General features: G+C 36.5%; 1 protein-coding gene across 8 annotated transcripts in view; it reads left to right on the forward strand.

The window, feature by feature from the left end:
* Positions 1 to 14,347: 14,347 nt before the first annotated feature.
* Exoc1 (exocyst complex component 1) overlaps positions 14,348 to 27,842 on the forward strand; it is a 49,843-nt gene continuing 36,348 nt past the window's right edge. For all 8 annotated transcript variants that reach the window (XM_019209971.2, XM_019209973.2, XM_033758840.1 and 5 more), the window contains exons 1-4: positions 14,348 to 14,527; positions 18,319 to 18,452; positions 22,035 to 22,165; positions 25,019 to 25,178. In XM_019209971.2, the coding sequence (XP_019065516.1) occupies positions 18,329 to 18,452; positions 22,035 to 22,165; positions 25,019 to 25,178 (415 nt within the window). In that variant the 5' untranslated portion in view covers positions 14,348 to 14,527; positions 18,319 to 18,328. The remainder of the gene's footprint in view (positions 14,528 to 18,318; positions 18,453 to 22,034; positions 22,166 to 25,018; positions 25,179 to 27,842) is intronic.

The following is a 27,842-nucleotide window of genomic DNA, read 5'->3' on the forward strand; positions in this document are numbered from 1 at the left end:
TTCATCTTTGGGATCTTGTACCTTTACATGAGGTATCGTAGTTCTTATTTTTTCCCCATACCCATGCCCTCCCTTCACTCACTCCACCCATCCCTATTTACAAAGACTGTTTCAATTTTTAAGGAAAAATATAGCATGATACCACTTATACTAAATTTCTGGAAGAGTCTAAATTTCAGAGGCAAAAGAGAAGTCAGCAGAGACCTGGAGGAGAAAAAATAGGGAGCTCTTAATAACTAATAAAACAATTCAATAATTATTTAAAATTAAAATTAAACTGATAATATTTTAATAATAATAAATTTTTAAACCAATTTAAAACTGAACAGTTTAATAACTGATTAAAACAGTTTCTGTTTGGGGTCATAAAACACTTCTGGAAATGGTGCTGGTTGCACAACATGGTGAATGGAGGTAATGAATGCCACGAAACTGTACATTTAAAGTGGTGAAGGGCCAGGGATTTAACTCAGTGGTACCGCTGCCTGCTTGGAAAGTACAAGGTGCTGAGTTCAATCCCTGGAACAAAAATAGATAAATAAAGTGGTGAAAATGAGAAATTGACTGCTTTAGTACACTTTAAAGGGGTAAATTTTATATGGGACATCTATTCCAATAAAGCTGTTAAAAAGAGGACTACTTAAGTCTAGTAGAACAAAGTGCATGAATTTTTAATAAAATGAGAGTGGAGGAAACTTTCCTGTTGCTCAAAATCCAGAAACAAAGGATAAAATACAATTAAGTTATCTAAAAAGTTAAGAAACACATAAAATATGTATAAGTGTGAAGCCAAACAAAAAAGTAGAAAAAGTCTTGCAGTGTATATAAAAATATGCTAATATCCTTCATATAGTATGCACCTGAATTTGAAGGATTTTTTAAAAGACCAGCAGCTCAATTGATAAAATATGTGAACATACAGTATAGAAAAAATTGCAAATAACACTTAAACATACAAAAGATGCTTAACCTTGCCCGTAATTACAGAAATCAAATTAAAACTGTAAGGTGATCTAATTTTTCACCTACTAGATTGACAAAAGGCCAAAACTTTGACAACATTCCATTGGATTTGGACAGAAAATCCTCTCATTCATTGCTGTTGAGAATGGAAAATGGTAGGAAAGAAATCTGACCATCTTTTGCAAAATTATACATGCATTTACTGTTTGGTCCAGCAATTTAACTTTATTTCTAAGACTTTATACAATGGTACATGCACAATGCATGTAACTTGTTTACAAAAGCAAAATAGTTAAAAGATCCCAAATGTCCATCAGTTGAAGGTTAATTGAAGAGACTGTGGTTATAAAACAACAATGTGCCATACAGCTATGAAAAGCAGAAAAATGGGAAAGGAAGACTTCCAGTTAACCTTGGTCGGAGGGTGTTTGCATGGTGAAGTTTTTACATGGCTATCCAGAAGCAAATCACCTTATGGGATTGACTGAGAATATATTTGACTTCTTTAGGTTGGCCTTAAGTTATAAGGAGGTTCCAAAACTCAGGAAAGCTGTCAATTCATCCTGACTATTTAGGACGCCTTGCCACAGTGGTTCTTGTTTGACTCTCTGGACTACTTGCTACAAATAGTACAGTATTAGTCTGTCTGTGTTTGTGTATGTTGGGAAATTTTCATAATAAAACACTTAAAATATATTATTAGACAAGGAAAGGTTGAAGAACATTTTGAAATCTCTCTGCTAGAAAAGGACCCAGATTCCCTTGGGAAAGCTAGGAGAAATACTAGATATGCCGGGAACACTGGGCCAGTGCCTTAAAAAAATAAGAATAAATAGAAATTATGAATAGTCAAAAAGACAACCTGAAATAGTTCCCAATGGCTAGTACTAGAGTAATGTGAGCAACAAAACAAATAATGATAATATTAGATTATAACCAAAAGAGTAAAATAAGTTTCTATCAGTCCATACTGATAGATATGAGTGAATGAATAAAGAGACAATACTTTTGTACAGTAGAATTCCAAATAGCAAAAGAGGGAAACTAATAATTTTAGAAAAACATGAGGAAAGTAGAAAACCACCACCATTTGGCCATTAGTTGGAAACTGGATAAAGAAGATATGGTTTTTCTATAAAATGGAATATTACTCAGTCATAAGGAATGAGAAATTAGATTCATTCATAGGAAAATGGATACATATTGAGGATATACTCCTAAGTGAAATAAATAAATCACACATGTAAATACCAAATAGTTTCTCTGGTATGAATAAACTATAATAGTACATAAGATCCTAATGATATAATGGACAATGTGAAATAGGAAGAAAGGGGCTAAAGGTGTAGGGAAAATGGGAAGGGTAGGGGAAAGTTAATAAGGGAAAAGAAAATATATGAGAAAATGAAAAAAAGGAAATGAAGCATTTGTAAAGGGGGAGGGAGGTGAAGGGAGGGCAGGGACAAGGGGAAAAAATGAAAACCAAGACCTGTCATGTAAAGGTACAAGATCCCAATAATGAATGTAACTGTACTGTATACCTAAAATGTACCAGTAAACTCAATGAGGGAAAAAAAGAAAGAAAGAAAGAAAAACACCAGATACCATAGCAATAGTTGCTGCGGGTTAGATCAACAAATGAATGCTAAAATTAGTGGGTGAAAGGATAAGGGCAAATAGGCTAATCCCATTACCTCAAAGTATCTCCTGTGAAATGTTTGTTGACTAAAAAGTGGGGTGGGTGGACAACAAGTTTACCATGGCAGATGCCAGGTAGACTTCACCTTACCCAGGGGATCAAGGCTTCATCATGAGTAACCGAACATAACCAGGTTGCATGTCACCTAATACAATGAGCTTAGAGAGGCCCATCATTTCTGTAATAGTTCCCCAAGTCCATAACCTTGGTCTAACCATGAAAAAGCATCAAACAAACCCAAACTGAGCCACATTCCGCAAGGTACCTGTTATGGCTTGTATCTCGATGTCCCCCTAAAGTCTCTTGTGGTTGTAGGTGGGGCTTTTCAGAGGTGGCTGGATATAGAGTGTATGATGGCTTGGATTAAATGTGTGATGCTGGGATCAGGGGCGTGTTACTAAATTAGTCCACTGATTGGTTTGACATAATTCTGGGTAGGATTAAGGGTGCCCCACCCTGCGTGTGAGTGCTACCCTCAGAGTAGGTAGCCTGGATAAAATATGAAGGACAGAAAAAGGGCTAGTGATGTGGCAGGTCGTTTGTTGCTTGTCGCTTGCTGCCTTCTGCCTGCTCTGCTTTGTCATGGACTGTTTCTCCTCTGTGAGGTCCCTCTGCCATGCCACCCTGACTTGGAGCCAGCCATGAACTGAAATCTCTACAGACTGTGAGCCAAACAAACCTTTCCTCCTTTAACTTTGGGTGTTGGGTATTTTGTCTCCACAATGAGAAAAGTAACCAAGACAGTCCTACTCTTAAAAAGCGTTCAAAGAACTTTTTTTTTCTTTTGTAGTGGAATTGACTCCTGGGTCTTGGCACCTTAGCTACATCTCCAGTCTTTTTTTTTTTTTTTTTAATGGTCTTGCTAAATCACTATGTTGTCTAGGCTGGGCTAGAACTTGTGATCTTTCTGCTTTCCAAAGTGCTGGGATTACAGGCCTGAAACAGTGTCAGAATCTTACAAGACTGAGTGCATTACTTTGCTAGGGCTGTCATAACCAAGTACCACACATGCACTATCTTCAATAATGGAGATTTACTGCTTTTTTTGAATCCAGAAGTCCAAAATCAAGGATGAGCAGTTGTTCCTTCTATGATCCGTGAGGGAAGATCTGTTCTAGCCCTCTTTCTCCTTGGCTCATAGATAGCCACTGTCTCCTTATGTCTTTATATCTTCCCTCTGTTTGTGTTTATGTCCAAATAACCCTTTTACATAAGGACATCAGTTATCGTGGAGTAGGACCTACACGAGTGACTTCATTAGACATCAACCTGACTACCTCTATAAAGCCTGTCTGCAAATCAGATCATGTTCTCAGTTAGTGGAGCTTTGAACTTCAGCATATTGATTGGAGAGAACACAATTTAAACCATAACACTGAGGAGCAGCTTGGGGTGGGTTTAAGGAGACATAACTAAATCCACATTTTGTGGATTTCCAGATGAGTTCCTGGATAGACAAAGAACACTAGTGGAAAAACTGTTAAAAGTGGAATAAGGTCTGCAATTCAGCTGGCATTGAACTAAGGCTTATTTCTCAAGTTTCATCACTGTGCTGTGGTCATGTTGGTTGTTAGTTCCAGGGAAGCTGGCTGAGGTGTGTGCAAGAGTTCTCTGTACCTTTTCAATTGCTCCGCAAGGCTCTTTATTTTCAAAATTAAAAACCCAACAATTTTTAAAGATCTACTCATCTTATTAAGTAACTGAGAGCATCATTTTCAAACAGTCTCAGAGGTGGAAAAAAATCAGTCAAGGGTCACTACCTGAATGAAATAAAGTCATCTAGTTACCTACTTATACTGAAAATTGTCCATATTGTTGAGAATTAAGAAAAGCAAGAAGTAAACATATTTTTTATGAAAGCAAATAGTAAAAATAATGATCTGCTAGAAAAACTTTGTATACTGTTTGCCAAATCTTTCATTGCCCTTACCAACTAATAAAAATGTACCTAACATGCATTTCACGTGTTTGCTTCTTCGGAAAAAAAGTTCAGGTTGTGGTTAACAAAAGCAATAACCTCCTACATTAAAGTGATGTCTCTATAGCAATAATAAAGATGGTATCTTACTCACTTTTGGTTTATACACAGGAGGAAGTCATTTTATATGTATTTATTTCACACACAATCCTTACAAATTCTGACTTTTGAGGTACTTGTTGGAAATCTAATCACCATCAGCATTAATGCTTCTTATGCTTTTTTCTCCTCCCCTTTGCCTTCTATATTCTTGTTTCCTCTATTCCTTTTAAGTTTTAATTCCACAAGCCAAAAAGTTTTTCTCTATATACTCTTTCCTTATAATTTTTTTTCCTTTTACGCTTCTTTACCTTAGCCACTGTAAGCAGTTTGAAACTCCTAGGACCTAGAAGGTAAGAATCGCTGTTAGCCACATAGTCACTGAGGTCATACACCACATCAGTGAACGATGCCTAAAGGAGAATCATCCCAATCATAGCCATGAGTGAACCTAGATGACAACACACAAGTGAGCTCAGCTCACCCAGATGAGTTTTGGGACACTGAGCAAGGGCTTGCTCCTTCACAAACCTCATCAGCACTCAGGACAGTACTTACAAATAGTTTTACTAGTATACACTCTAGCAATTGCACCCTCTTTTGACACTATTCCAAGCATCTCTTTGTATCAGTTGGCTAATTTCACAAAATTGCTGTGTAATCAGTGGCCATAAACCCAAGTGACCATAAACCCCAAGTAGTTTAAAATAAGCGTTTAGGCTCTTGCTCATTATCTCCATGTTGACTAGAATTTGAGCGATCTATTGCTGGTCAGGACTGAGTGGGGCTCCATGCTTCAGAGCAGGCTCAAGTATGTTCCACATATCCCTTTGACTTTGGACTAAGTGTGCAAGTGTGTTTCAAACTCTGTTCATAACATGTCCCCTAGCGGTCCATCAATCAAAGTAACCAGGCCAACCCCAGACTCCAAGGTAGTGAAGTACATTACATCTACAAGGTTATATCAAGGCTGTGAATGTATCACAGGAATAAAGGGAATAGCAGAGATCAATAGCTCAATGAAACAGACCCCTCATCTTGACTTTTTGTTCAATTGCTACTCTCAGAAGGCTGAGCTCTACCTGACTTTCTTACCTAGATAAGGGTAGGAAGATGGGTGGTCACACAGAACACTGTCTGCTCATCGCGGTTCTCCACAGTGTGGATTTATTCAAGATGTACAGTAATATATTGTTTAAAGTTTTTTGCTTTTTAATAAATTATAAAAGTATGTTTCATTTATATTCACACCAAAGTGGGCCAGGGATTTAGCTCAGTGGTGCTGCTGCCTACCTCATAAGTGCAAGGTCCCGAGTTCGAGTCCCAGTACCAAAAATTAATTAATTAATTAATTAATTAATTAATTAAATTCACACCAAAGTATTGCATGGGCAAGAAAGTGCTAGCCTCACAGAGTGGGTATGTCCACTGGTCACCAGTTTTCATTCCAGGACCCTTGAAGGCATGATGAAAGCTGGTTCACCTTTGGCTCTTGGTGCTCACTATAGAAGTTTATATTCTTTGCTAGAAATGTGTGACTTTTTTTTAATTGAATTTATTGGTACATTCTAGGTAGACAATATAGTTACATTCATTACTGGGATCTCGTACCTTTACATGCCAGGTCTTGGTTCTCATTTTTTCCCCTTGTCCCTACCCTCCCTTCACCCCCTCCTACCCTCCCCACTTTCAAACACTTTAATTCCATTTTTACATTTTCTCATATTTTTTTCCTTTTCCCTTATTCCCCTTTCCTTATCCTTCTCACTGTCCCTACACCTTTGGTCCTTTTTGTGTGACATTTTATTTGGAAGGCCTAATTTATTTTTTATGACAAGGATACTTAAATTTTAACACTATATCTTCACTTATATTTACACTTACAACATATTTTTTAATTCTAAAGCCCACAGAAAGTAAATCTATGATCCTGAAAAAAACGGTATTCTCAAAGTCTGCTTGAAAATTCTCAATTCTTATATAAGTGAAATCAAGCTGTAATAAAAGATTGATGAATGAGTCTCTGGGAATTTGTTTTCACAACCTCTGAGAGCAGCTTATTTGTGATGTGAGAACAGCTCTTTTTCCATCTTGGGGAACTTTAGGCCAGGAAATTATGAGTTAACAGTTACTTCCCAGATGTATAGGAGTGCTTAGCAAGACAAATAAATATTTGCTCATATTTTAAAACCATGTAATTATCCACTCCAAGAAATCCTATTAAAACAAAACATCAGAGTGAGAGAAAGAGAGAAGAAATATTATTAAGTAAATGATAAGTGTTAGGGTCAGGGGGAGGAGGAAAAAGGGAGTTATTACTAATGGACATGGAGTTTCAGTCTGGCAAAGAGTTCTGGAGGTGGAGGTGGACAGTGGTGACGATTATGGTGACAACTATGTACTTAAACCACCAAACTGCATTTACATCAATAAAATGGTAAATTTTATTTTATGTCAATTTGAACACAATGAAAAGATGGAATAAAGAAAGTATAATTGCAAATGTTAAGAAAATCAATAATATTTTCCAAAATTTTTCCACCCTTAATTAAAATCAGACAATGGGAAAACTATACACTTTCCAAAAACATTGGCACTGACAATGATATTACACGACGTAAAAACACGTACAGTACTTATAACTCTCTACCCAAGAAGATATTGAGGAGGCCAAGATGGGGATCATCATTTTTAATTGACAGATAGAAAAACTGTGGCTTAGAACTGTTAAATAACTTTCCCTGGGATCACTGAGTTGGTACAGAGTAAAGACCAGATTTGAACCAATGCATGTGTGATTCTCATGGTCACATACTTTCTGCTATTTTACGTCCATTTAGGTTTCTCTGTCCAAAAACCAACAACAAAAACAAAATAAAACACAAAGTGAATTTCGCTGATATCCACAACTTTCAGAAACCTTTCATTTCAACCATACTGATGGTAATTTGTTCCAGGAAATTTACCTTTTTTTTTATGGTTTGTCCTAATAAGCAAGATTCTGTGCTGTTGTAATGCAGCCATTATAGAATGGTAAACTTAAGACAGGTCATTTGTGCCAAATTTCTCCCAATGATTGTGCTTTTGGGGTTTGTGTGTATTTAAAAATGGAGTCTCTATCTCATGGTTTAATTATCCCTTTATTTTTTATTTTCCATTTGGATAAATTTTGTGTTTTATCCATTCAGAGAGACTTTTTTAAAATAAATTTTATTTTATCCCATTCCCCCTCAAATCCCCTCCCCTCTCTATATACAAAGCTTTGTCCTTTTTTTTTTTTTTCTTTTTTGATACCAGGATTCAAACTTGGGTCCTTGTGCCTTGTCCTTTTTTTTTAACCCAAGCTCATTTAAATATTTTGCCTGAAAGACAGAAGATTCTGTGGGAAATTAGGTAACAAGCTTATTAAAGAAATACCAAATTTTATATACAATTGAAGCTCATTAGAGAAATACCAAATTTTTATGTACAATTCCATGACAACTTCAGTTTTAAGTTTTACAGTTCTTAAAGACTCATTCCATTTCTCTCTTAGGAAGCCCTTGATTCTCAAGAACCTTAATTAACAGTAAAACATTAATTACGTATACTACCTGTCACTAATTAATTATAGAGACAACAGCATCATCTCTGTAAGTTGAAGTGTCACTTCCAGAAAGCTATTTAATGTTTAAACACATATTACACTTTGTACATGTGAAAATGTGTTTTCCCGTTAAATTTTATCAAGACAAATCATACACAAATAGCAACTCTGAGAAAAAGGAGACAAGCTTAAAGCAGAGTATTCCAAATTAAATCTGATTTTCAGAGAACATGAATACGGTCAAGCCCATATATTTACTCTTTCAGTTTGCTCACATGTCCAGCCAGGGTGCAGGTCTAGGCTTGCCAGTGCATCATTGACAAATTTCCCAAGGGCAGAGACGAGATAATCCAGCATCCCATGCTTGACCCAAGAGTATCAATGAAATCACACTGAGAATCATTAATCCCTAGGTAAAACCAAAAATGTGTCTATGGCATCGTGGTAGCCAGTTCTCAGAAGAGATTCGGAATTAGGTGAGAGATATCACTGCACTTTTGAGGGAGTTCAGCGCTGTACATTTGTAATGACTGCGGGTTAATGTAATATCACTCACAGTATGTGTACTGAACAAGGCAGCTGAGTAAGAAACATGCTTTGAGGAGCCATGTGATACTGCAAACTGAACGATGCATTCCTAGTATTTGTGTGTATATACATTCCTTGTTTAACGACCGACCTGGTTAATGAGCGTTTGGACATCACAATCAAGGCATGCTGTTCAGGCTTACAACCTGTACTGGGATTTAGGACACGGGAGCCTGAGCAGCAGTGCGGCCTCATGGTGGCTTCCTCTACTCCTGTACTCAATTCTACACAAGCCTACTCCACAGACACCTTGGTGAGTGTGCTGTCTACAGTATAGTGTCTACCGTGTGTCCTCAAAAGCGAATGCGACTATGTTAGAACTAGAGGCTATGAATCCAAATGCTGCAGGGTTCATGAAAGCAAAACGGCAAATGAATGAACTTTCACGATGGTTTTGTGAAGCAAAAGAGAAAATGACAAAACAGACCACGTTAACAAAATTATCCTTGAGAGCTGCACCCAGAACCTCCATTTCTACTTCGTCACCTGCTTTACCCAGGCCTTCCACATCTCCTGATCATGATTCTGATGATGACGCTGATGAGGTCTTTAAATGACTAAAAGGTTGGCTTGAATGTCTTTTTTGTACAATTTTTGTACAATTCTGTTTATAGAGCCTCAATGTCTTTTTTTTTTGCACAGTACACCTTGTTTAAACAATACTGTAATTTTTGCTGATTGTACTGTACAGTATAATACTGTAGTTTTATATTCTGCTATATATTATAGTATTGCACATAAGAGTCATGCAAATAAAAGCAAAGTCCTTTGACCATTTCTTTATTCTGAATATTGTGATGTACCTACTATATACAATTCCTCATTTCGTGACCAAATCATTCAATGATCTAATTGCAGGAATGGAACTTGGTATTAAATGAGGAATATCTGTACTACTTTTCCATGTCATTCAAACATCCATTTATTTTGTAGTTAATATTTATTTACAACATTTATTTAATTAATATTGTTACAAGTGATTACCACCCTCATTTAGTGGCTCTCTGACTTCCTCCTATAAAGCTTCCAGAAAATAAAAAGTATCATTTGGATAAACTTACAGTCTGTTTCTATCAAAATCTAAAACAATTACCAATCATTTTATATTCACAACAGTAAAGACTTCTGTGTTGTACCTGTTAAGGCCATTTATAAAGTACAAAATCTGTCAAATGGAGTATTATGTCTGACTCTCAGTCCTCCAAAAAAAATTTTTTGGTGGTGTTTGTGCTGATACAAATAATCCAATATCTCTGGGAAAATTGTCTTTTTCTTATTTAAGAACATGAATAATTAAAGTTCAGGAAAATAATGTTAAGAAATGGAAGAAAAAAATAAAACTACAAAGTAACTGAAAAAACCTCTACCCCAAAGATAGGAAAAAGAAAAAATACACTGATAAGCTGGATAACAAACATAATTTGAAACTTTTGCAAACTATTTAGCTTCACTAGGAAGTAATTTCAGTAAAAAAAGATCAAAGAGAATATCAGCAAATAAAAAGGATTCCCAGATCCTGGATGTGCAGAACCAGTATGGCTAAAGTGGGCAACTTTCAAAGCTGATATTCAGATTTAACACAATCCTAATAAAAATACTAATAACACTCCTCACAGAGCTAAATTAAAAAACCCTAAAATTCATATGGAACCCAAAGAGATCCAGAATAGCAAAACCAACCTTGGGTAAGAAGAGCAAAGCAAGAGATATTACAAACCCAAACTTCAAGATATACTACAAAGCTGCATAAATTTTTTAAATGGTATAAAACAGACATGGGGATCAGTGGAACAGAATAGAGAATGCACAAAGAACTCCAGGCACATTCAACTACTTGATTTTTGATAAACTGGGCAAAATCATATGCTGGAAGAAAGATAGCCTCTTTAATAAATGGTGATGGGAAAAATAGCTATCCACATGCAAAAGACTGAATCTAAGCCCTATCACCATGTACTAAACTAAAATCAAAATGGAACAAACATCTAAATGATACCACAGAAACACTTAATCTTCTGGAAGATAATGTAGGAAAAAATTCTTGGAGATATAAGTATAGTCAAGGACTTTCTGAACAGAGCCTAATTGTATAAGAAATAACATCAAGAAGCAACAAAAGGGATCATATCAAATTAAAAAGCTTCTAAACAGCAAAAGAAAGAATCAACAGAGAAAGCACTACCTATAGAATAGAAAAAAATTCAGCTATTCCTTGGACAGAGGAGTAATATCTAGAATATGCAAAGAACTCAAAAAAGTTAGATCCCCAAAATAAAAGACTCATTCAACAAATGAGTGACTGAAATGAACAAACTTCTCAGAACAAGTGGCCAGCAAACAAATAAAAATGTTCAACACCTTTGAACATTTAAGAAATAACATAGCAATCTAGTGAAGTATGAAAATTATGTATGTATTGCTCACCTCTCCCACCACTGTGACCAAATACTTGATATACATGACTTAAAAGAAAAGGTTTGTTTTACTAATGGATTCAGAGGGTTCAGTCCATGGTAGGCTGGCTCCAAGGCAGAAATGGAGGCCTGTCAGAAGAAAGCTGTTCACCTTGCAACAGCCAGGAAGCAGAGAGAGCAGGAAGTGGCCCACTTTCTCAAACTGTGTATCATCTAACAGCACATTCAGCTATGAACTGATCAGTGGGTTAATCCAATGGGATTACATCACTCCCATGATCTAATCACCCTTCAAAAGCCTCACCTCTGAACACATGAGACTTCTGAGGGTCATTTTAGATTCAATCCATAACAGTAAAGGATCAAGCCTGAGTAGTTCCAGAAGACAGAAATAAATTGCATGAATGGGTAGTTCAGACTCTCACAGGACTTATTTTTATAACACTGACATCTTTTCCTAAAACTCACTGCTGTGGCCTCTTGGAGTTTTTATTACTACCTAACATAAAATAAAACATTAGAGTCTGGCTCACAGATGGGTTGGCACATTATGTTGGTGGTAGGTAATCCCAGACACTGCTGTACTTTAGCCCCACTCAGGGATGGCTCTAAGGAGCAATTCCCAGTAGAGAGATCTTTCCAGCTGGCAAAGCTTGGGGCGGCACACATTACTATTCACTTTATATAGAAAGAAATGGTCTGAAGTAAAAACATTTATTGTATCCTAAATTTGCCTTTGTTAGCCGGGCATAGTAGTGCATGCCTGTAATCCTAGCACTTGGGAGGCTGAGGCAGGAGGATTGCTGTGAGTTTGAGACCAGCCTGGGCTACATTGTGAGTTCCAGGCCAATCTCAACTCAACTACATAGTGAGACCCTGTCTCAAAAAAAAAAATTTTTTTGCCTTTGTTGCCTACTATGAGTCTGCCAATATCCACAATCGCTGGAATGATAGCATTCTTAATCAGTATCACTTCAAACAAGGAATCCATTTACCATTCTCCGAACTCACCTGCAAGGTGACAATACACACATGACCATGGAATATACTGATAATCACAGATAGTGCCACATTTTTCATCATTTAAGTGTCTTCTTGGGATTGGGATGTTGTCACATAGGATATGATAAAAACACTGAACCAACCAATAAAATGTGCTCCTAACAGCAGCTTAAGACTTGCCTCCAGAAACCCAGGAATGGGAGCAGGATTGGCCCATCTTATCACTCTCAATGATCCACTTGTAGAACGTGTGTTTCCTGCCTCTCAAATGTGCAATAAATGGCTCCCCAGTGGTTTAGTATAGGATGCTTCCCCAGGATACACAGGATGGCACTCACTGAGCTTAAAACTGTCATTTGGCTGCTTTGGGTTTCTCATGGCAGTGCAATAACCTTCAGAGAATGGAGACATTGATGCAATAATCAACTGTGATTAGCAAAAGGATCTGGGACTGTTGCTACACAACACCACCAGGAAGGAAGGAAGATATCTGGAATCAAAGGAGTTCACCAGGACTTATTTTAGTGGTTCTGTATTCAGGGATAATTTGAATAGCAACCACAGCCCAACTAGACAAACAGAGACAACCTAGATCAGCTGATATGCTAACCAAGGTTGATGGAATAGGTAGTGGAGGAGAGAGTTGATTAATACAGGTATGGTCTTAACATCAGTGCATCAGTGGGAATTGAACCTTATTCCACTAACTCTCCTGTATTAATTCCTTGTAGAGATTGTGGCTGGCCATCACTTTGAAGGGCCCTTAGACTGCTTCTCCCTCTACGATGTTTCATTTCTCCTCCCTTTTGCTTCCTAGGGTCAAACTTACACTACACATAAGCCCTACCTCAAAAAGAACTCAGGAGGGAATGAGAGAATGGGGAATTAAATTTCTGGACATATAAATATGAGTCATAAATGGAAATGTCAGCGGGAGAAAGTTGAAACACAAATCTGGAGTTCAGGGAAGAAGCCTAGACTTCTGAAATGCAATCCACTTCTCAACTTTGTAGAGAACTATAGAATACAAGTAAACAAAAGATAGATAACGGGACCAAAAATAGATGCAATTGTTATATTAAGTGCCCAGAGTAGGCATTCTGGCACTACGAAGAAAGAACCTAAGGAGTATTTGTAAAGATGGACTAGATCCTACTTTTGAAAGGGGAGTCTTTCAAAGTGAAAGGTATTCCAATTACCACGGCTAGAGCATATTAATCTCAGTAACAAACGGTTCTCTACTGCTTCTGCTAATTTTCTTCTCCACATTCTGTCTTCAGACAAAAGTGAAAGGTACTTGCACAGCCCATTTGTTTCTCTTTCCATGAATCTGCGCTGGAGCTGGAAGTTACTCCCTCACTGGCATTCCTCTTGCCTAGTCCTTTCACACTGCGAACTCCTCTGCGGTAGCAGTCATGCCTGAATTACCTCTGTACCTGGAATCCAAGCGCTTGGCATAAAGCGGGTGCCAGAACGTGGAGTCAATGAGTCACCTGCCTCGAAACCAGCAACATTGGCATCATCTACACCTCTCAAACTTAAGCATGATTATTAATAACATGATTCTCATTTAAATGTAGGTTCTGATTCGTAGATCTGGACTCAGAAAGTCTAAATTTTCTATTTAAAAAAAACAACCCTCATGATGGCCAAGCAGAAGGTCTGCATCAGCCATGGTTCTAGATCTTAGCTGCAAAATAGAATAATCTGAGACAAAACTATAAAAGGATTGATGTCTAGGTCTCACTCCTAAAGATTCTGATTGAACTGATTTAAACTCTCCAAGTTTTAAGTTAGGAGGATCTAGAATTAACTGAGCTTGACATATGCAGAAAAGAGAGAATATTTACTTCGCTTTCTTCTTAAATGAATTGCTGCCAATATCAGAATAAATCCTACCAGAGAAAAGAAAACACATAGCACCAAATTCCCCGCAGATTCCAAGTCTCTCTCCGCCCTACAGAGGCCCCGCCCCGCCTTTCCTAGACCAGCCCCCCGCTCACCACGCCCCCTGTGGCGCCACGCCCCCTCCGCGACGATTGGTCGCTCCCTTTCCCCGCCTCCTTCTTCCTTCTCTATGGGGTTAACTTCCGGCGTGGCGCTGATCACGTGTCCGGATATAGGCAGTACTGGGGAAACTCGCTTTCCGTTCACCGCTTAATTGAGGGGTACATCCTAGCAGCGGTGGCCGCCCCCCCCATCGCGTCTCCGTCTTGGAGGACCCGCCTTGGCACAGCCGGGCTCAGTCCGACCTTGCGGTAAGCTCTCGCCCTCCGCTGCCCAGTGCTCTCGGTGGCGGCAGACTGGCGGGCGCCAGAGTCTGAAGCTGGCCCTGGGTTCTGCTTTTTGCTCCACGCGAGGTGTAGGGCACCGCTGCTTCCCGGTCAAGCCCACCTTCTCTCCCCTCCCAGTCTGCGTCCTCTACCCCTCGTAGTCCTAGGGTGTCGGAGAGTATGGAGCTATGGAGGCTATCCTTTTACCTGCCTCTACCGTTCCGCCCATCGGACCCAAATTTCACTTGCTCCCAGAAGCCCAAACCGTCTGCTCTTTGGCTCCGGACTCAGAGAGGAGGGCGTGACAGTGCTTTCCCTTTTGTCCAAATCCCAGTTTCAGTGCAATTTCCTCTTCTACTCCATTTGCTAAGATGTCTCAACAGCGCGCACTGACTGACTAGCTGTTTGTCTCGAGTCGTGAAGGCCCCTTTGAGTTTAAAGAAACAAAGACCGGTGTAGAGGGAGTGTTTGTTGGTTAGCAGCCTTCAGTGCGTGGTCTGGCTTGGGTTCTTAAACCTGGGAAATAACTTTAGGTGACCTCTAGTGATTTACTTACCGACATACAGAAAAGTACTGTACTCAGAAACCTGGAGTGATAATTATTAGATTCATAGGGTATAATGCTGCGGAAGTGTGGGACTTGAGCCTTCACAAACATGATTAATGTTCATCCAAAACAGTACCAGATACGTACTTAGTAGACTTCAGTATTTGCTAAATGATAAATAGTCATGCACTGCTTTGCTTTCTGCCTAACTCTTCTGTGGTATGTGTCCAATCCTTTTACCCCGTACTTTGCACTGTTGTTGCACCTACCACCACCATTGCAGAGACTGAACCCAGGGCCTTTGCGCTGAGCTACATTCCCAGTACCTTTTTTTTTTTTCCTTTGTTCTGTTTTTAGCCCAGACTGGGCTTGAACTCGGCAGTCCTCCTGCTTCAGCCTCCATAGTGCTAGGACTGTAGGTATTAGTCGGATTTTTGGTTTGGTTTGGTTTGGTTTTTTGGTACCGGCGATCGAACTCCGGTCCTTGCGCTTGTGAGACAGGCGGCGGCACCACTGAGCTAAATCCCGGTCCAGTCTCTTGACCAAAGAGAAACATTGATAAACGCTGGCCACTATTTATTTGGCCAGTTTTTACTGCTCAGCTCAGGTAACCTCAGGGGGTGTTTATTACGGACTTACTGTGAACACAAAACTATGATAGAGCATCTCTAGCCCTTCTCATTTTTTGTTTTTTAAGCAGGCTCCGGAGCTCATAAATCGGTTTAGACAGCGAGTACTAAACTGTTTAGTAAGTGTATTAAGTGCTATAGAAATTTAGAGGTGAGGTCAGTTTGGATTAAGATCTTTATTGAAAAAACTTCATATAAACCTTAAAATGTAATTATGGTTTTTGGTAGGGATGACATGTTTGCTGCGTGGGAAAGTGCCTAAACAAAGGTTGAAAGCCCCAAATGAACAAAGTGCTTAAAGTGGAAAGTTTGGATTGAGAACGTTAAGAAAATGTCGAGCAAGGGTGTGGTGTGACGAAAATTATGTTTCAAGATTGGGGGTTGTGGAAACTTACAAAGAGATAATCAGGTGCGGTTGCACAAAAAGTTTCCTATGAACCTTGATTAGTGTGTTGGCAGTGGAAAAAGAAACTGTGCAGATAAGGGATAATCACAGCAAATTTCATGTTGACAATGAGGGAATGAAGTGTGACAGATTGGACATTTGCTTACAGGTGTGGGAATTGGAAAGGGAATATTACAGAGCTATATCTGTTGCATTATTTAGTGTAATCATGTTAGCTTGAATATTTGTTAAATGTGTCTACTATTTTCCCAAGTTCTAGGAATATAAAACTGAATAAGATGTGATTCTTGTCTAGAAATAACTGCTTTTCTTGGGGGAGAAATGCAGTTAGCTAGAAAACAGAACTCACTAAAAGCCAGGCGTGGTGGCACTTGCCTGTAATCCCAGCACTCGGGAGGCTGAGGCAGGAGCATCGCTGGGAGTTTGAGACCAGCCTGGACTACATAGTGAGTTCCAGGTCAGTCTCAACTACATAGTGAGACCCTGTCTCAAAAAAGAAAACACAACTCACAAGTGCTGTTATGAGAATAGAGGGGAAAAGTTAGAGAGGTAGAAAAGGTATTATTTTAAGAGAGGGACTACTGCAGAGAAGCTAGGACGTTTTAGCGGGATCCTGAGGAATGAGTTGGAATTTCCAGAGAGAAAAGAATTCTAGGAAAAGGAAATTACATTAACAAAAGACTAGAGGTAGAAAAGTAAACTGGCCAGAGTCCAGTGTGACTCAGGAATATGATAGAATAGAGCTTTTTAACATAATGTCTAGGCCCTAGTTCATGTCAAGGGTTTAGTTACATGGGAGGTTTTGTAATAGATGGAGGTGAAAATGGGTGAAGGTGCGGAGAGATGAAAAGAAAGCAATTGAGAAGAATTGTAATTCCTGATTTCTATATTAGCTGCAGGAATAGCTGTTAAAGAGTGATAGGGAGGAGACTGGCAGTAGAGTTGAGAACTGAGTCAAGGACCGAAAAGAAACAGAATCAACAAGGATCTGCAACAGCAGTGGAGGGGTATGAGGAAAGGAATCATCGAAGGAACTGTTTATAGTTGCTGAGCAGGCTCAGAATTCTAGTTTGGGCTGGACTTAGTTGTTTGTGATGCAGAGTATGAAGTAAAGGTTTATTTAAACTTTTTAAATTTTATGAAAAAAAAACAAAGTCATTACAAAATAGTAGGAAAGAAACAGTAGTTAATTGTGGATCCTTGTCTTCAACATGTCAGAGTATAAGACATAGGACCACCCCCCTACCCCCAAAAAAAGACTTTTTAAGTAGTTTGTACCTCCAGGAAAAAGAAGGGGCTTATGGAGATTGATAACACAGGGTAAACTGACCTAAAAACGAGGTAAACTAACTGAAGGGCAGAGTACTAATATGGGCTTGAGGACTAATGTAGTACTAATGTAGTACAAATGTAGGCTCACCTCTAGGCTAAGAAAAGTGATTAACCTTGGAGAGCTGGATGGGTGAAGACAAGAAGAAAGGGGAGGTCATACAGGCTGAGATGAAGTAAAAGAGGAATGCAAGTGGGAAGATAGGATTTTTTGTGAGAGAAATAATTTTTGGAGTTGAAGTTTCATTTTCTCCACATCCTCAGCAGCACTTGACCTTTTGCTTTTGGGCATTATAGAGGGTATAAAGTAGTAGTTATCTTACAGTGGTTTTATTTATGTTTCCCTAGTCAATCATGTTGACCATCTTTTCATGTGCCTATTGGTTATTTGTACATCTTCTTGAAGAAATATCTATTCAGATCTTTTATTCAGTTTTAACTAGATTGTTTGTTTTTTATTGCTGAGTTTTAAGTGTGTTTTGTATAAGAAACTAAAGTTTGAGTGTGGATTTTAAAATCATCTGTGTGTTGACTGGGGATTTAGCTCACTGGTTCCACCCCCTGCTGCCTCACGAGCACAAGGACACAAGTTCAGTGCCCAGTACCAAAAAAAAAAATCACCTTTGTGTGTGTGTGTGTGATACAGTACTTGGTGTGCCCTTCCAAAGGTTTTAGATTTGACCTGAGATTTTATTTCCAGGCTTACAGCTTTATATTTTTATATGCAGGTGTATAATGTATTAAATCATTTTCCCATGGTTATTCACCAAGAAGTAGATCTTTTTTGAATTATAAATGGAAGAGTGTAAGGTGAAATAAATGATTGAGAGGATGAGTTCAATATCTGTATTTTGCATTTTTTTAGCTAAGAAAAGATGACAGCAATCAAACATGCATTACAAAGAGATATTTTTACACCAAATGATGAACGCCTGCTGAGCATTGTGAATGTCTGCAAAGCAGGAAAGAAGAAAAAGAACTGTTTTTTGTGTGCCACCGGTGGGTATTAAATAAGACAGAGTATTTGTTTGATGTTCTTTTATTCATTAAAAGCCATTTCCTCCTTTAAAAAAATGCTCTCATTGTTTCTGTAATTGGAAAAATTGTTGGACACATTGTTTAGTTGCTTTTGCTATTGAATGGCTATAAAAAGAAGTTCCATAACATATATACAAGGTGTAAAGACCAGTCATAGAAGAGCAGTGTGCCTTTACCCATTTCCTTCCCTCCTCCCGTGTAAGAGGTAACTGGTATTCTGAATTTTGGTTTACTCTTTCCTTGCTTTTCTTTATCATATTACCATGTATATTTATAATTTCAAACAATATATTTAGTTTTGCACATTTTACAAATTGAATTGTAATGCATATATTCTTTGTGATATTTTTGTTATTGTTTTGTTCACAAGTTAAATTTTTTTCATACAGCCATAATCATTCACATTCACTGCTGTACTCTGCCATGTGACTGACTGTCCCACAGCTCACACACCCATTCTACCAGTGATGAACGTTAGGTTTGTCTCCCGGTTTTGCTATTTAGACAGCACTTCTGTTAACATGTTTTGTTCTTATCTCCTAGTACACATAAGATAGAACTTTTTTAGGGTACTTAGGTGTAGAATAGCTGAATCATTGGTATGTAAATGACCAATTCTGCTTTCATACCTTTTTTTTTTTTTTTTTTTTTTTTTTTTTTTTTGGTACAGGGGATCAAACTCAGGACCTTCGGCTTGTGAGGCAGCGGTGGCACCACTGAGCTAAATCCCTGGCCCTCTAATACCAAATTATTTGCAAAAGTAATTTTAGTTTTCATTCCCATAAGTAGTATATGTATTCTGGACTCTCTAATCAACAGTTAGGATTAATATTAATTGTTGCCAGTCTCGTGGGAGCAAAACAGTATCTCATTGTGGTTTTAAATTACATTTCCCTAATAAATGAGATTAAGCATCTTTTCATGGCTGTATTAGCCATTTAGTTTCCTTGTTTATGAAGTTTACCCACTTGAACTTTTGCTCATTTTTTTCACTGATTTGTACAAATTCTTTATGTAATCTGGTATCAATCCTTTGTTGGTAGTATGTATTCCAGTTTGTGCCTTGTCTTTTTACATTTTAAGACGGCTTTAAATGAAGTTTGTAATTTTAATTAAATAAAATTAGTGAATCTGATCTTTTATGTCTTCCCCTTCTTGACTCTTATCTAAGATCTCCTTCCCAGATATCTTTTATGCAGACAACAAAATACCCTACTGTTGTGTTGTAAGAGTTTGCAATTTTGCCTTTTGCATTTTAGTTTTTAATTTACCATGTCTGCATTTGTAGCTTATGTGTGTAAACTGATTCTGGGTTCATTTTTTTTCTTTTTCTGGGTCTTATTTTTATTTTTTAATTTTTGTTTTGGTTTTACTTTGATTTATTCCTCATTCTTTATCTAAATTTTAGAGTCAACTTATCAAGTTCCAGGGTTTGTTGGGCTTTGTGTTTTTTGTCGTTGTTGTTTTCGTTGTTTTTCTGTTTTGTTTTTCTTGGTACAGGGGATCAAACTCAGGACCTTGCACTTGCAAGGCAGACAGAGGAACCACTAAGTTAAATCCCCAACCCTGTTGGGCTTTTGATTAGAAATGTTTTGAACTTATAGTTTACTTTGGAAAGAACTTTTTTATGATATTGGGTGTTGATATCCATAGAATATAGTTCTTTGTTTATCTCGGTGTTTTATAGTGACTTTGTATAAGTTTCATAGTTTTCTCAAAAGGCTTTGCACCTATGGTATTGGATTTATTCCTGTTTTATTTTTTCTTAGTTCTTTTCTACTGTTACAAATAATAGTACTTATTAACATCAATATGATTTTTAAAATAGTGTATTAGATTTGGTGTGCAGTTGGTTTTTTATGTGAATATGAATCTTACTAAATTTCTTTATTCTAATAATTTATCTGTAAACTCTGAAAGTAGTGATATTTTCTTCCTTTCTTTGTGGACTTTACATCTTCCACTTTTCACTTATTTTTGTTACTTTAGTCTGCCAATTAGAACCCGTCTTGATCTGGTCTTGATCTGAGAGGGAATGCTTTCATTGGTAAGGGTGATGTTTGCTGTAGGGTTTTTTTTTTTTTAAGTTATCTTTTGGTTTATTATTATTTTTTTCAATCTCAGACTTGAAAGTGTTCTTTGGTGCTTTAGGGTTTTTGTAGCTCACCTTTGCAGTGTTAAGGAGATATAGTTTGGTTCTATTTCATTCCTGGCTGTTTGTTTTGGTTTTTTGTAGTACAGGATTCAAACCCAGAGCCTCTTGTATGTTGAACAAGCATTCATACTGATCTACATTCCCATCTCACCCCTTTCAGAAATCATGAATTGATATTATATGTAATGAAATAATTTTCATTAATTATTATATATTGAATAATTATTGTATAATTTTCTCTTAATTTGATAGTGTAGTGAATAATTATCCTTGATTTTTCATATGAAAAGTTAACCTTTTGAAATAGCTCAACTCCATCATGATGTATCATATCCCATTGATTATAACATAGGTTATTATTTTATATCCTACTAAAAGAAAATGTGATACTGCATTAATTGTTAAGACTTACCCTAATTTCAGAAATCTTTTCAGTGTCAAAAAAATACATCGTAGATTTGATGAAGTGAAGAATTGTATTTTGTAAATACCCTTTGTTTCCCAGTGCAGTATTTTTTTTTTAAGATTTTGCCTTAGTGTTCATAGTCATATGATCATAATTGACTTCATACTATAGCTGGCTTTATGATCAAAGTTATAAAACAAAATAAATTGAGGAATCCTCCCTCTCTTGTTCTTTGTATACAAAAATAGCTGTGTGTCTTTCGAATCATTCATTCCTTGAAAGCTTGGCAAAAGATACCAGTAAACTGCTGGACTCGCTTTTTACGGAGTAGAGGATGAAAGTTTTTACTTTAGTAGTTATGAACTTTCCATATTTTCTATTTTTGATTCAGTTTGGATATATTAATATATTTAATAAAATTTTTAGATAAAATTTTTTTAGGATAAATCACTTCTCAAATTACTGGCATTCATTCCAATGATCCTCATTTTTGTTGCCAAAGTACTTTTTGAAACCAGAAATTAGAATGTGTTGTTTTCCTAATTAAAACAGCACCCCATGCAACTTCAAATAGGGCCCTTTGTGATCTGAACTCCCATCTTTTGTAGTAAATTCATTTCTAACCATCTTATTGCTTGTACTATCTAGGTTGTATTGCTTACTGTTGTTCTTTAAAACTGCATTATACTGTATTCTCTCAGGCTTCTATGCTTTACATGTCAGCCACTCTTTAAGGCTTACCTCCTTCTCTTTCTCTGAAACTGGTCTGAGCCTTTGCTTCTTAAGACCTCAAGACCTTGCTACCTCTGACCTATAGTTTAATTTAATGCTTGCTGTAGAATTCTGTGCATTCTTTAGTTAAAAAACATTACACGTGTTTTCATATCATGTTCTAGGCACCTGAAAGCTCTGGTGTGATGAGTGAATGAAAAGTAAATGAGGGCATCATATTGCTAATGAAGGTCTATGTTTTGCTCAACAGTGACAACTGAACGCCCTGTGCAGGTGAAGGTGGTTAAAGTCAAGAAATCTGATAAGGGAGATTTCTACAAAAGGCAGATTGCTTGGGCTCTTCGAGACCTTGCTGTTGTAGATGCCAAAGATGCTATCAAAGTATGTTTTTCTTAGTTCTTTGACCTGCATTCAGAAACTGTTTTTTATTTTATAATGTAGTAGTCCGAGTTCTAAGATGATCTCCACTTGTTTTGTGAGGGCTGGTCTACCAACCTAACTGGGAATTAGTCTAAAATGTATTAGTCGTCTACCTCCTCACCCCTACCCTAACGTACTGTATGTATCTATTTCATTATTTTTTCTTTTATAAACTGATTTTGCTTGTGCACAAGCTATATAAACTAGAGAAAAAGAACCTTGACTATATTTCTGTATGTCTAGAATCTGTAAATTAGTATGGATTTGAAAGTGTTGTATCATGTTAGTTTTTTTTTTCTCTAATCTCTTTGTTTTGGTAAAATCTGGTTCATAAGCATGTATGACATAACTAAAGTGAGACTTCCTTAGTCCTCCTGCATTAGTGCACAATCACCACCTGAAGCAGCCGAGCTGGCCTTTTGAGCCCACATCTTTGATGTTTGTGGGTCAAGTAAAGGAAGTCATAGTGGGTTACAGACCTTATTATATGGATTTAAATAATTTTGAATTTAAATACCTTATCCTTAAACCACGATGAAACTCTGAGGAAGTTGAGTAATACAGAAATTATATCAAAGTACTGCTTATATTCCTAGCAATTTAAGAATTTTTATAGCAATACCCTATTTTCAAAGAAATCAAGTAGAAATTCTCTGACTCAGGTGAAGTTGCCAACCACCCCCAATACCAGCCAAGCCCCTCATGCCAGTAGGGAATACTTTGCACCCCCTCTGCTGTGCTGCTGATGGGACTAACAGCAAAGCTCACACTAATGTCACCACAAATGTACTTCCATTTAACTCCGTAAGTTTCATACTTGCATTTAAAGGGCACAAAGAAATAAGACATTGCTAAAGCAACCTGACAAAATAAAATTCTGGTTTTACTCTTACTTTAGCGTAAATCTCTGAGGGCCAAAAGGCCAAACAAAATGACAGGTGTGGAAAAGAGAAACAAAAATAATTTATGGCAAACCCTATCTGTATGATTCAGATTTCTTCCAAATGTAGAAATGCCTTTTTTTTTCTTTAAGAATTTTGGGTAATCTAAGCCTATGCTTCTTTTTTGGTACCAGGGATCAAACTCAGGACCTTGCACTTCTGAGGCAGATGGTGGCACCACTGAGCTAACTCCCCAGCCCACTATGCTTAATCCCTAAGAAGCACTCAATTTTTAGAAAAATGAGGAAACAGTTTGACAAGTACTGAAAAAGAAGGGGTTTTGGTGGGGAGTTTGGAAAGAAAAGTAGAATGAGTTGTTTTAAAACTTCAGTAAATTCTTGTACCATGGGGAAAAGACCAACAGTAGGGACTTTCATAGTAGGTTTCTGTTTAAGACAGAAACATTTTAGAAATGCACCTTGATTAAAAAGCCTTTTTCACTTTGCTATTCTTTCAGTTCATGATCCTGTTGTGCATAATTCACTAACACTGCTGAATGCTTGTTTGAATGCTCTCGCGAAGCCGATGCCTCTTCTGATTTGCTTAATGGATTATTTTTCACTTATGTAGGCACCTTGTTGTGTGTACACTATATACGGATATGAAATATAAAATTTTTATACATAACCTAACATTAGCCATTTAGTATCACACATTGATTTGTGTGAATGTTGCCACTAGAGCACTCAGCTGCTTTTATGGCATTATGGGAAGTATTCCCAGGGAAGAGATCATTTCCCATCAAGTTTCATGTTAGGTGCCAATATTCTTAAATTTTTTTACAAGTAATAATGTAATTTTGTTTTCATTGTAAAGGCAGGTTTTCAATTTTTTGATACTTAACTGTTTATTAAGCTATAAGTTGAACTAATTAGTAATTCTTTTTTACTATTATGTGGTAGTTGTAACAAAGGTAAAATCCTGATCCCTAAAATAATGCCTTTTACAAACTCTTTTAAAGTAAAATAGTGCTTAAATGAATAAAATAGATTATTCCTCTATTTTGTAGAACATTTTTATATTATCTTTATATGTTATAAAGGACTTTGGGTCTATTTTTTAATTTTGTGGAAGAAAATTATACTTTCATACACGTTTCATTTTTCATGTAATGATTAAGTAATCTACAGTCAAGGAAAAAATATTAGCTCATCATAGAATTACAGCTGGGACAGGGAGAATACATGATATAATTTTCTCAAATTGGTTCAGTTCTTTGTCACTTGTAAGTCCTTTAAGACCCACCAGCATTTTTGGCTTTTCAGACACCTGTAATCATTCTGTATTTTCAAAATAGAAAACAGGGGCAGCCCTTGCTTTTCACTTTCTTCAAAAGTACACCAGAGTGTGGATTTTATTTTAATCATATATTATAATTAGAAAATTCATTCTATATCAAGGAGTTAGTGTCAAATCAGTTATCATTTGTTTGTTAGTTTGTTTTTGGTCCTGAAGATTAGGCCCAGGGCCTCACACATGCTATCAAGCGCTCTACCCCAACCCAATAGTATTTTATCAAAGAAAAGACGTTACTCTAAAATTTTATGGGCAATTTAAAAAAAAATTAAGTCCACCTCAATACTGAAGACCATTTTCATCTTGTTGACAAGTACTCTGAGTCACACAGCCATTAACTATATAATCTGTATTTAAACTAAAAGGGCTTAGGAAAAAAACGTGTTATAATTTTTTATCCAGCTTCTTTTGAACGGTTAACAATTTTTTGCTATAAATTCAATTATCTGAAACCTTCTCTTCGATTCCTTTCACCTTCTTTTCCCCACCAACAGCTTCAGTTCCTTCTAACAAAGATTTTATATTATTAGTGAAAGCAATGCGATTAAAGAATAACTTTTGTATATTTTTATTTTAGGAAAATCCTGAATTTGACTTACATTTTGAAAAAATATATAAATGGGTTGCTAGCAGCACTGCTGAAAAAAATTCATTTATCTCATGCATTTGGAAATTGAATCAGCGATATCTCCGGAAGAAAATTGATTTTGTCAATGTTAGCTCACAGCTCTTGGAAGGTAAAGTGAGAATGCATATGTAAAATCAAGTGTATCTTTAAGTGAATATGTAATTAGACATTATTTGAAGTAATTTGAATGCTAAATTACCATAAGTTATACAGGAATTTTAAAATAATTTTTCCTGTTGAAGAAATGATGCTTGTTTTTTGTAGGATGTTGATACATTAAACAGTATACTCCTCAGAGATAACTGCTGTTAACATTTTGGTAGCTATTTTTCTAGGTATTTTTCTGTAGATATGTTTTTGAAAAATAAAATTACATTCCATTTTCTAACCATACTTTTTCATATAATGAGTATATCATGAACATTTGTCACATTATGAAATACTTACCCCAACATTATTTTTAATAGCACAGTAGTGCCCATTTGTATGAGTATACAACGATTTATTTAATTGATTATTTAATTTTCCAGTCTTTCCTTTTTTATTTAGTACTGGATGTTAAATCTTGAGCCTCACACATACTATGTAACTCTATCACTGAGGTACACACACAGGCCCCAATTTTTACTCATTTTAAATAGCTGTAGTATGAATGTCCTTGTAGCAGTTTTTTTGTTGTTGTTGTTTGTTTCTTTTGGTACCAGAAATCAAACCTAGGACCTTGCACTTGCCAGGCAGGTGGAGCACCAATGAACTACACCCCTGGCCCTGTAGCAGTATTTTTGTGCGGAGTGTGGGTATAAAGTCAGGCTGCCTAGTCAAATTCTGGCTTTGCCGTCTCTTGTATGATTCACATAATAACTTAATCTCTATATTTTAGTTTTCTTTATCTCAAAAGTAGGTAATAATAATAATGTCTACTTTGAAAGGCTATTGTAAAGATTAAATTTCTAAGTTTTGCAAGGCAGAAAAATTTTGATAATTATTGGAAATGTACAGTGAGCCTTCACACTTCAAAAAATTATTTCATAAAGGCATAAACATTACAGGGAAGTGGTTCTAAATGCCTTGTGGATGCAATTTGTTTTGTATTCTTTGTTGCAAAGAAAGCAGTTGAAACAACAGCTAATATGTAGGTGAACAGAGTTGTTGCTCTTCTTTATTGAGGAAAAACACTTTGCTCTGTTTTAAATTATACATTAAGAAGAAAGATTGCATTTGTCCTGAGTTTAGATTAGCATTTAATAATTGAAGTTTCTGTTCTTCAGAAATATTGAAACACCTGTAATTGCCATTATGCAAGTTTTAATACCTGGATTGAAGCAATCTAGTCTTTTGCCTGTGTCTCTTCTTTGTTTTGTTTTACCTGCTCCTTTTTCTGTTTAGCCATCGACCCTTTTCCCTTTAAGTGTGGTATTTCTCCAAGTACTTCATTAGTGACCCTGCTGTGGTTTTAGGTTTGATGCTTAGAACTGGCAGAAGTAGATTACATCTGTCAGACCCTGTATTGCTCCCTCCACAGGTGTGGGCCCTGGGTAGGAGCCTCACAGTTGCCATCTCACCATTATTAGTCCCTGTATCTTAGCAGTTGAGTGTTGTCAGGAAAATAATGTTCTAGAAGTTTATGGTAATTTTTGTGCCTTCAAGTGTAGATTAATTTGCTCTGATGGTTTTTATTTTTTACCATTTCAGGAAGACGTTTTCATAAGTCAGTGATTAGTTGACAGGCTTGCTGTTCAGTTTTCAAGTACAGTGTTAGGTCTCCAGATATTTTAATCCAATGCATATTTTAAATAAATATATTTAATTAGGATAACCATGAAGAACAATTCATACCCTACCCAGTCTACCTCATTAGCAAACATTACCAAAGGAAAGAGAAGAATACAAGTATCTTAACTTTACCAAAATAAACTTTTGTTTTGTTTTGTTTTTTTACTTTTCAGGGCATAAAACAAAAATGTAGACATTTTTATAAGATTAACTCTATTCAACATCTGTCTGAAGATTACTGAGAAGGTTCATAAAGATCTCATTTTGAAAATCATTTTATATAGATTAGTAACTTGCTTTGGTTTGGTGTTCAGGGAATAGCTTTTTTAATGTCTAAAACTTGTTTTAATGGGCCTTGAAATCATTAATTCCCATTTTTAAAAAAGTAAATGTCTTTAGGATTTCAATAATGCTAAAAAAACAAACAAAAAATTATTACTACATCCTTTGAAGACCTAAATAATCATCCAAGTAAGCAAGGCTGTTATACTTGTTAATGATAGCATTGGCAATTTTGGTAGTTTTTATCAGTGACAGTTAAATATTTAGGTTAAATAATTGCAACTTCTTAGCAGAATACAGTTTGTAAAAGAGAATTTTGTTGGCAGTTAAAGTGGGTTGAAGATTTTGTTTGTCATTTTTTCATTCTTATACTTATAGCCAAATTTTTAAATAATCTTTGACTTGAATCCTTAAAATGCCAGCTTAAGCCAATATCTTCTCTGTCTTTTTTGCTTTCCTCAGTCTTGTCCTTCTAGCAGAGTTTTGTAACTAAACAGTGTTTTGTGACTCCCTTGTTTGTGAGGGAGTGTCTGGGTTAAGTTTTGGGCCTTGAGTGAAAATAACTACTAAATGCATGAGTCACAACTGACCTAAAAATAATCCCCAGGAAATGATCTTGTTTCCCAGTTTTCTCCTCCAAGAACTATTTAGTACTGTTTCTTAAAAGACTAAGAGAAAATAGAAAGGTAAATATATTTTCAATCACTCTCAGAAAATA

The sequence above is a fragment of the Fukomys damarensis genome, unplaced genomic scaffold (genome assembly GCF_012274545.1).
Source record: "Fukomys damarensis isolate Sample0158 unplaced genomic scaffold, DMR_v1.0_HiC HiC_scaffold_35, whole genome shotgun sequence".
NCBI classification, from domain to species: Eukaryota; Metazoa; Chordata; class Mammalia; order Rodentia; family Bathyergidae; genus Fukomys; species Fukomys damarensis.